Here is an 11183-nt window from a genome sequence, read left to right as displayed (position 1 = left end):
GGATGGGCAGAGAGAAGGGGGATAGAGGATCTTAAGCAGGCTCTGCTGTCAGCACCCAGCATAGAGCTCAGTGCAGGGCTTGAACCTTTGGACTCTAAGATCATGACCTGAGCTGAGATCAAGAGTTGGATGCTTAACTGACAGAAGCACCCAGGCGCTCCTAGAAAGCTGATTTCTATTGGCAATAGATCCAGGCTAAATAGACCAAGGTAGGGGTGCCTGGCTGGCTGAGACAAAAGAGCATGACTCTTGATCTCAGGGTTGGGAGTTCAAGGCCCAATTTGGGTGGAGATTACGAAAAAAATAAACTCAGGAAAAAAAAGAGAGAGACCAAGGTAGTCTATAAAAGCGTGCCATAAATGGGATTGTATGTATGCTTTAGAGCCTTGGTGGGCCTGGCTGGTTACTTCCCGCTGCAAGCAGCCTCAACAGGTTAGTTAACCCAGTGTACCCCAGTTTACCTCAGGATCATACAAATCCCTTTGGGTGTGTGTGTGTGTGTGTGTGTGTGTGTGTCTGTGACGAGGTAAAAAGGTTAGGAAGCACGGTCTGTAGCATTACCCTGCTTAAAGATCATCTTTATTTCTAATAATTTTTGTATATAAATTAAAAGTTTAAGACCCCGGGGTTCCTCGCTGGCTCAGTTGGTAGAGCACACAACTCTTGATCTTGGGGTCATGACTTCGACCCTCACGTTGGGGGTACAGTTTACTTAAGAAAATGAACAAAGGGGGCATTAAATAATAAAGGGGCGACTGGGTGGCTCAGTCAGTTAAGTGTCCAACTTCGGCTCAGGACATGATCTCACGGTTCATGGGTTTGAGCCCCACATGGGGCTCTATGCTGACAGCTCAGAGCCTGGAGCCTGCTTCGGATTCTCTCTGTCCCTCCCCAACTTGCCTACTCTCTCTCTCTCTCAAAAATAAACTAAACATTTTTTAAAACATAGGAAATTTTAAAAAATTAAAAGTTTATGAACCTAATACATAACACAGCAGGGGTTCTTTTGGGGCGGGGATCACCCTCCCTTTGGGAATGTGATAAAGCCAAAGCCTTTCTCCCCAGAATGCACTTCCTCTCATTCATGCAATATTTTGCATACCACCTCAGAGGATTAGAGAATCCAGGTTAAGCGTCTGTTCTGGAAGGATTATCAGACAAACCCCAAATTTACTAATTTCAGAGAAGTTCATCTTTTCTCCAGTACAGTTTCAACAGACCCGAGAATCGTCAAAGAAAGCTCTGAAGAAAGTATTACACTGAACTCCCGAGAAATTTTCCAGGGAGCATGCAGAGACCACTATCAACTCCAAGTGGCATCCCTAAGAAAATCCCAGCTGTTCAGGAAGGGCACTGGCTCCAGGCACCACCTACCCTACCCCTGCAGTAGAAAGTGCTGGTCGCTGGGCACCACTGGCAGGCACAAAGCAGTTCTCGGCACACCTCCGTGTGGGTTTGGATGCATTTTTGGCTAGGGTTTGTACTAGAAACCCCATGTAATCACCTTGCAGTCTTCCTTTCTCCATTGCAAGCACATGACCTTGGACACGTGTATTAATCACTCCACACTTGCCACTAATCAAGTCAAGATTGTACAAATAGGGAATGGGGGGGGGGGAAGGAACATTTACATCAAGTAATTTAGCAGCATCTTTATTGCAACAAAGAACCTGTAATAAAATGCAACAAAACTAATGTTTCACTTTACATGATTAAAAGCCATGTAGCTGAAAATGAGAAAACCCATAAACTTACTGGAGTGAGACATGCAATTCTTTTTATACAAGTCAATGCTTAAAACAGCAGGCACTTTATATTCTAAAATTAAAGACCTGAACTCCAATTGTGCTGAATACAACATAAATTTGTATTTGGGTTATCCAGAAACAAACATACAAATATTCCTTTTTCTCTCTGTGAGGGACTTCTGAAATGATTACCTAGAACTGTCTCTTGACGAAATAAGAGAAGCAGGAACCGGCACCTTGCACTAACGTTTCCATATTTTAGGCTGCAAGACGGATAGGTGAGGCTGGGGAGAGTTGGGAAAGTGGGAGTCAGGGAAGTTTCTTTATTCCTTCATGTCTGCTGGAAGCGGACACTCACCTCAAAATCTCAGTTAGATATGGCCATGTCTCTTTTCTTACTTCAACTAGCTCTAAGTTAGGCTCTCAGGCTTAAGCAAGCACTCTATTCTACACCCCAATTCCCAAATCCCTCACTACTAGGAAGACACATTTAGTCTAACAGTTTTAATTAACTTCAGAATGTCATATACTAATTAGAAGTACTGCTTCAGTAATAAGCATGCTTAGCATTTACTTCAGAATGGAAAAATTAACCATTTTATGTTATCTTTAAAATGTTTCATAGGAATATATTAATAAATACTTCTTTAAAAATTTGCCTTTTCTATCTATCATTTAACTACCGTGAGTCAGGGCATCCGGATGGAGTCTAGTACCAGCTGAGCAGTCACCGGCCGCGTGGCAATGGGTATATTTTCTCTTCTCTATGTCGGTTCCTCCTCCAACAGATGAGAACATTACATTATATCAAAGATGCAACAGCTTAAAAATTTAGGCTTCTATAATAAATGGGAGATCTTATAGGAACCATTCCACCTAAAGAGAGAATTATGTTACAGACAGGTGGGCTACACCTTCTGTAAGGAATAAAATAAGTAGTAAAAAAAGGAAGCATCAATATCTGTATCTCATTCCTTTACAAAGTAATGCATGCCTTGTGACTCCATCCTCTAGTATGAGGCTTTGGAAATGAGCCAGGAACGGCATTGAGGGAAGAACCTTCATTCCAAAACGAAATCTCCAGACAAAGAGGAGACATAGTTAGCGATACCTTTCTGCTGCTTTCAGAGTGAGAAGGGCCCAGGCATGATCACAGATGAGCGGCTGTCCTTGACTATTGCTTTAGGTTTTTGTAAATCAGTCCAGTGTAAAAATCACCTATTATACTCTTAATCCAATTCCATTCTCTACAGAAGAGTCTGTGAAAGTAGCCCACAAACAACTTTGAATCACCTAGGAAAGGCGGTTAGAAATGCAGATTCCTGGTCTCCACCCAAATCAACCAAATTTAAAGTTCTAAGCGTAAGGTTCAAGACTGCATTTCTTTTTCTAAGCATCCCAGAAGATTCTTAGATTGAGTCCTCGCGCTCAACACGTAAGCCACCATCCCAGCGATGGTTGCTCAAGTGTACCTACTTATCAAGCCTGCAAAAGCCGCCCCATTTGATACTTAACCTACTGCTTTTTGGTTCTTAACCAAAACTGTTGCTACTTTTATATACTCTTGCCTTTTAAAATGTTCCCCATTGACAGGGTACAAATAGTTTCAGTGAGATTTCGACTGATTGCTTGGATGGACTAGGATGTTTTCCTCATCGGTTTTTAAAATAAAACTCAAACTGTCTTTCTGCAAGTGAATTCAGCCCTGTATTTTTCCCCCTTACACAAGGAGAATGGCATTTAATGAACTGGGGGTTATAACAGAGGCATTCCTTGTGATATGAGGAAAGGAGAAGGAAGATGCAAAAGGAAAACACTGGTGAATTCAAGAGCACATGAGGTTCTTTTAGGTTTGTTTTGGTAAAATGAGAGACACCGTTTTGAAGAAATAGCTTTAACGGGCAAGAGGTTTCAAATGAGTAGATGTCTAAAAGCCACTGTATACCATTTCTACTTTGCATATTATATAAGGATAGATCCCTGGGGGCCAACCAGTTCACAAACAAAAACCACCTTCGATAGTCAGATATATACTTAAATCAAGGGGGAAAATACTTTCTTGGGAAGAAAAATTACCCAAATCAATTTAATTTAACATTGAAAAAAATATAAACAGACCTTGGCATGGGAAAATATAAACAAAGAAATCAATACATACACAGACAATAAGGAAAAGTGTGGTACCTATGATACAGTATAAATACACAAACAGCAAAACCCAATCCCCTTCCCAAGGACAGAGCCACCAGGTCACCTTGCCATTTCTGGACCTCCCCCACCTCCCACTTGGCCCTCAGTGATGAATTCACCTCTGACGCACAGTCATCATCCTTCCTGATGGAGGCTGTGCTCTCTATGGGAGAAATCTACTCTGTAGTGGTGAGAAAGAAAAACAGCAACTTTTTTGGAGCATTGTTTAAAAGTACTGGTAACAACTTTCCAAACACTGAGGCTTGTGATAAAAAGGGTCAAACTCATAGGTATCTTCTTTGCCGCTGGCAATGTGACCCATCTAACACCCCAAGACTCTAAGATGACAGATTCCAATCAGCACCTGAAAAGCCTATGAGCTCCCTTAACAGTCAAGTGCTAGGGCTAAACCAGGAAATGTCATGGCCATTCAAGAAGCTGCTTAGAGGCTTTGAACACTGAAAAAGAGAGCCATGGCTGGCTGGGGATCAGTTTGTGGTAAAGAAGTTGTCTGGAAACCTCTTTAAGCTCACAATACCTAAATTATGCTCAAATAATTTAAAAAGGATAGAGAAAGTTTAAATCTGTAAAGTTTCCAAAATTAAGAGGAAAATAACAAAAACTTAGAATTAGAGAAGTAACTAAGTAACTTTTTCTCCCTGAATAACATCGGTCTGTAACTGCGCTGGTAAGAGAGTGATTTCTTAATTCTGGTTTCTGTAACTAACATTCTAGGAGTTTCAATTTCACCCCCCCAAAACTTTTGCATGAGTATTTTTGGTCAAATTATACTTCTACTTAGTTGTTAAGCAGACCCTTCTCCTCTCCCTGTCATTTTACACACCCTAGTATCCCCAACCCTACCACAATTCCCTTCCATCACCTAAAATTCTGAAACCTTTCAATAAGGAAATACCCAATGGAAACTGGCACCACTAAATTTTCTGAAGAGTAAGGTGTACTTTTTCCTTTTCTTAAAGGAGAAGAAATTGCCTGCAAATATTTAAGCTCTAACCATTTAAAATTTTTCCGCCTGTAATTATCAATATTGTAAGACTAATTAAACCATGCTACATGTACAGTTACTTGCCGTTGTATGAAAGGAAAAGCCCACTCTGTCATATCATCAGAGAGAACTATTTATACTAGATACAGTTGAAATTGGCTAAAATTGGTCAGAGCTTGAATGAAACAAAATAAGTGTCTTTAGGAGGCCACTAAGTTATCCTTGAAAAATCATTAATGACTGGTTAAAAGTCATAGGTTTAATAGTGATTAGTTCATAACATGCTGGATACACCCCAAGCAATGAAGCATAAGCTATTCAATTACATTTAAGTGCTATCAAATCTGTAACTAGTCAGAGATTCTGGAATTGAACCAAACCAATCACTAATATCATCATATTTTAACAAACTCAGAAGTATACTGTAAAAATACACTAATTAAGTCCATGAGGTTTATAATGCTATTAGAAGTGAAAATAAGGTAGTATGGATATATGGTGCTAATGTCTTATTTCCTTCAGTGATTCTCATGGTATTGCTGGGTCCTTTAGAAATAGGTGTCATTCAATTTTGGGTGTGTATGGTTAAGGTATTAGATTACTATCCACAAGCTGTAGACGCCTGCACGGCACCGATTATACTTTCTGGAGTTGATGTTACATGGCAGGTACCAAAATGTGTTGATCAATTCCGTGTTTTCTACTGATTAAACCTCCTCGTTTGGTTAAACAGCCAGTGTATACCAGAGTTCTACACAGGTCAAAATTATATCACTTTCAGAGCAGCAATACGCGATCCAAGGTTTTCTTGAAGGTAGTGCAAAAGATGCAGTTCGTAATGTTCTCCAGATTCAGGGACTCTTATGCTGTGTCTCTCCTGAGGATAGATCTTAAACAACAACAAAACAATCAAAATACAAAAAGTAAGAATTTAATAATACACCTCCTTCCAAAGCTTTCCAGAGAGTTTCAACAGGATTAATAATATGGAGCACAGCCTCAGATAATACACACATATATCCTATCAAGAGGCCCCTCCCCCTTTGAAAAAACATTTTATCTGAGAGAGACAGAGAGAGTGTTCGAGTGGAGCAGAGAGGCAGAGAATCTTAAGCAGGCTCCACGCTCAGCGCGAGCCTGATACAGAACTGGAGCCCATGACCACCATTATGACCTGAGCAGAAATCAAGAGTCAGACACTCAACTGACTGAGCCACCCAGGCACCCCTATAATTTCCTATATACCATTAGGCTTACAGAAGGATTTATCTATAGATCATCGGGGCGCCTGGTGGCTCAACTGGTTCAGGGACCAACTCTTGATTTCAGCTCAGCACTTCGAGCCCCGCATCAGGCGGTGAGCTGTCAGCATGAAGCTTGCTTGGGATTCTCCCTCTCCCATTATCTTTGCCCCCGCCCCGCCACTCACATTCTCCCTCTCTCAAAATAAATAAACTTACACACACACACACACACACACACACACACACACACACACACAAAACCTCTCTATAGAGCAGTGGTTCTCCAAGTGTGATCTACAGACTTCTGGGGTCCTCAGAAACCCTTTCAGGGGATACATAAGGTCAAAACCACTTTCAGAACAATTTACCTTTATTCATTGTGTTGGCATTTGCACCGATAATGCAAAAGCAATAATGGGTAAAAAGTGTCAGTGCCTTAGTATGAACCAAGGCAGTGACAATAAATTGTACCACACTTGTAGTAAAAACAAAAATGCCAATTTCACTTAGGTAGCAGTAAAAATTAGAATTTTATGAAACTGCAACCCTTGAATAGTTGTCTTTTTAAATATTCTGTGGTGATAAAGCAAAAAGAGTGCAGAAAGCAAGTCTGCTCCAGGACGTCTCAAGGAGAAGCACCACAGGCCCAGCTGCAGGCCGAGATGCCACTTCGTAAACGGAGCTCCATATTCAGTTTGGAAAAATGACTGACAACCATGGTGACTCAGACAAGGGTGTCTGGCAAACACCTGCTCAAAAATGAATGAAGTGAGCTGGTCACCTCAAGGACAACACTGCTACCAATGATAAACTTTGAGCTTTTGAGTGGAAATCAGAATTTCGGAAAACTTGTGGAGTGCCTGGGTGGCTCAGTCAGCTAAGCGTCCGACCTTAGCTCAGGTCACGATCTCGCAGTTCGTGGGTTCAAGCCCCGCGTCAGGCTCTGTGCTGACAGCTCAGAGCCTGGAGCCCGTTTCAGATTCTGTGTCTCCCTCTCTCGCTGCCCCTCCCCTGCTCATGCTGTGTCTCTCTCTGTCTCAAAAATAAACATTAAAAAAAAAAAAAAAAAAAAGAATTTTGGAGAACTTGTATCATGAGCCTCCCCCAAACTTACAAACATTTCTGGTGAGATCAGAGGTAATATTAATATATGTGACCTTAAAAATATTCTATAATGAAAGGAGTCAACATTTAGAAGACTGACGTCACACAGTGAACCAGTATTTTCCAGATGCCCAATGCATGTACAAGAGATCCATTTCAAATATAAGATCCAACAAATTTTAACGTAACAGAGTATGAAACATTTATAGATATGGCTTCAGATTCCCCACTAAAACTAACCTTTAAGAAACTAAGATTTGTCCAGTTTTGGTGTAGTATCAAAGAAGAATATCCACAATTATCCGAAAAGGCTAAAATATTCCTCCCCTTTCTTAACTACATATTTTGGGAGGCTGTAGTTTCTTCACACAGTAGTCCCCCCCTTATCTGCAGGGGGCACATTCCAAGACCAACTCTGGATTCCTGAAACTGTAGGTAGTACCAAACCCTGTATGTACTGTTCCCCCCCATCTATACATACATATGATAAAGTTTAATTTATAAGTTGGGCACAGTGAGAGATAAACAATAGCTAATAATGAAATAATCATAATAACATACTGTAATAAAAGTTATGTGAATGTGGGCTCGCTCTCAAAGTATCTTACACTATGCTCAGTCTTCTTCTTATAATGCGAGATGATAAATGTTTATGTGATGAGATGGAGTGAGGTGAATGATGCAGGCATTGTGATAGAGCGTTAGGCCGCTATTGACCTTCTGACGCTATGTCAGATCAAGAGAATCGTCTGCTTCTGGATTGATCGCAGCTGACTGCGGGTTAGCTGAAGCCTTATAGAGTAAAACTGCACATAGTGGGAAACTACTCTCTACTTTAGCCAAAACAACAATTCCCAACAGGTTGCATGTGTTGCATATGAGCAGATAGGAGAATCTGGGTGTCTTTCTTAAGCCAGACATTAAAGGGATTTTACAAAAATGTAAAAACAATGCTACTTTTCTAAGTAATTTTTTGTCTGTTTTGGAAAATAGTTTTTCTCTCCCACAAAAACTGTGATTTGTGTTAACATACAATAGTTTATTATTGTTATTTAAAAATATATTTAAAATTTTTTTTAGTTTTGGGGCTGCCTGCCTCAGTTGGAAAAACATGAGGCTCTTGATCTTGGGGTCATGAATTCAAGCCCCATGTTGGATGCAGACAGAGATTACTTAAGTAAACAAGTAAATTTTAAAAAAACAGAATCTTTCTTAGTTTTAATATCTTACATGAAAATGGTGTCAGATACAACCCACATAAATGAAAGTTCTTTGGTATGTAAAGGGATCCTGAGACCAAAATGCTTGAAAACTGCTGCTATAGACCAAATATCTTGCAGTTTACTTACATAAATGTCAACTGAGACATAAAAATGGACAAAGTAGGGGCACCTGCATGGCTCAGTTGGTTAAGCATCTGACTTTGGCTCCGGTCATGATCTCACGGTTCAGGGGTTCAAGCCCCACCTAGGGCTCCGTACTGACCGCTCAGAGCCTGGAGCCTGCTTCCGAGTCTGTGTCTCCCTCTCTCTCTGTGCCCCTCCCCAACTCGTGCTCTGTCTCTGTCTCTCAAAAATAATAAACATTAAAAAAAATTCTTTTTTAAAAAGGGAAAAACAATATTTTTCATTTCTTAGGAGCACATAATCTGTGAAAGAAGTACAAAGGAGGAAGAAAGAAGGAACAAGTTTTAAAACCCCCTTTTTTTGAGTAAGGAGCAACAGAGGTGGTTACTTTGCTGCTTTCTGTTCCAGTGTCAATATAATATAAAATTAAAAGATCTTTAAAAACCAATGATACCAAGTAGCACTTCCTCACCCTTCCAAGGGGAAGAAGAAAAGCAAAGGACACTGAATGGACTCCTGTCATCTTTTCCATGATTACAAACTGAAAGCAGATACAGATACACCAGTCATATAATCTAATAGGCCAGTTTTTAGTCCAACTTCCACAGAGTATTAATTTTTATGCAACTAGAGGCACTGCTATGTATGTCTATGACTTTAGATCTCTTAAGCAGAGAGAGGCCACAGCTGAAAATTTAGCCTTACTCCATAGTTTATTATATTTCAAAGTAATCAATCACTAATCACTACTTAATTCCATCAGAAGATGAAGAACTCACCTGTAAATCATAGGGCTTTCCAGCCCTCACTAAAAAACTCAGTAATATACTGGTGTGTGCAAAATGGACATTCTCATCCAAGAACCCATGTAAAAGTAGTAAACGATTTGGTCTGGAGAAATGGAAATATCAGAGGATTAGGCAAAATAGAGTATTTGGGAAAACCACTTACCTCCTTTAATCACAATTACCTATTAGTAAATATTATAGTTATGTAATATATACAACTATATACAGTTATATAACATAATTATATGAAAACATATAACTGTATAATAATATAATCAGTGTTAATAAAGTTAACTTCTACTATAAATGTTAAAATAAGAATTCAACATTTTAATAAATTTATAATATATTAACCAGATATTACATGTAACGAAAGATTAAAAAAATTTTAAATATCATGTGTTCAATTTCTTATGAAGATATTAGCATATATCAATATAATAATTACAGCCTGTCCATAGGGAAAGAAAAATCATAAACATTATCCATAAAATATATTTAAGCAGAAACAGAGTATTTTCCACCTTGAAACAGTTACGTACTTATTAAACTTCTTTCAGCACCCTCATTGCTTCAAATATAACTTATAAAAAAACCAAAGTGTATGAATTGGCCTGTAACTCAGCTCTGAGAAATAGCTATGCCACTCGAGTATTCTTTAGAATATTAGTCTTGGTTTTGCAGTATTTGTAGTTTTCATTATTATTAAAGACAAATTTTAACACTACAGTTTTAAATTTATAATCTTAACTTTAAAGCTTGAACTTACTCAGAGGGAAACTTTTCTGCTTGCATGGCCACAGATCCTAAGTAATAGCCCTGTTCATTCTGGTCAGGGTGGCCCATGTAACGTTCCGTGTAGCCTGTATCATAGAAGATCCACAGAGTGACTGGGGCCCCAGCAATAGCAACCTACATAAGACAACAATGACAATCAAGTGTGGTCCAGAAAAGAATGGCTAGCAATGACAAAGTTTAACTACAAATTTAAAGGCTAAAATTATCCTTAGGCTTTTGCCCCACATGCCCAACTGGGGCATACATTTCTGAGTTAGGCAACTCAGAAAATCAAAGTGGAGTGCCAAGGTCAAGAATTTGATACTTTGTGAGTCAGTTAGCTTCATGTTCCACAGGCATGCCACATACCAAACCCCTAACCTGGGCTAGTTGAAATATATACACGGGACACTTTGTTGAAAGGGGAGACTGAACTAGAACATATGAATGCCTCAGTGTAAACTCATTCCTGCTACTGGGGAAAAAAAAGTGTGACAAGTGTCAGCTTTTATATCAAAAAAGCAGTCATTTCTTTCTTTCTTTTTTTTTTTCAGCCTCTACTGGGAGTACAGAATTTTTAACAAAAATTATGAATGAAATATATTTAAGCACTAAATACTTCCCTCATTTTAAGGTCCCCACAAACAGTTTTACATTTAAATATTCTAATTATTTGACAGCTGCAAGCCTGGGAAAATTATGACAGTTTTCAGAGTTCATTTTGTGGTTATTATAAAGCTTATGTGAATATACATGCAAGAACAAAAACTCTATTATTTTAATTCTTAAAAATTATTTTCACTGTAAGATAAAATCATGTTATTCAAATATTAAGAAAGAAAAACACTTCACAATTGCCATTCTCTTAACAACTTTTAGCATCTTTATTTCCTTCTGGCGTATTTTTCAAAGAAGTTGTTTATAAAATTGTAACCAACATTTACATATTTAATACAGTAGTCATTCAATAAAGATTTATT

The 11183-nt window shown here is 38.9% G+C and overlaps 1 protein-coding gene across 2 annotated transcripts in view; it reads right to left on the bottom strand.

Moving 5' to 3' along the window:
* Nucleotides 1-1637: 1637 nt before the first annotated feature.
* Nucleotides 1638-11183, bottom strand: part of DPP8 (dipeptidyl peptidase 8) — a 68199-nt gene continuing 58653 nt past the window's right edge. For both annotated transcript variants that reach the window (XM_027067550.2, XM_015078167.3), the window contains 3 exons: nucleotides 10196-10338; nucleotides 9418-9529; nucleotides 1638-5833 (listed from right to left, as the gene is read on the bottom strand). In XM_027067550.2, coding sequence (XP_026923351.1) covers nucleotides 5711-5833; nucleotides 9418-9529; nucleotides 10196-10338 — 378 coding nt within the window. In that variant the 3' untranslated portion in view covers nucleotides 1638-5710. The remainder of the gene's footprint in view (nucleotides 5834-9417; nucleotides 9530-10195; nucleotides 10339-11183) is intronic.

This window comes from Acinonyx jubatus, chromosome B3 (assembly GCF_027475565.1).
Source record: "Acinonyx jubatus isolate Ajub_Pintada_27869175 chromosome B3, VMU_Ajub_asm_v1.0, whole genome shotgun sequence".
Lineage (NCBI taxonomy): Eukaryota > Metazoa > Chordata > Mammalia > Carnivora > Felidae > Acinonyx > Acinonyx jubatus.
Note: the sequence above shows the minus strand (reverse complement) of the source record. Positions and strands in the feature narration are given on the sequence as shown.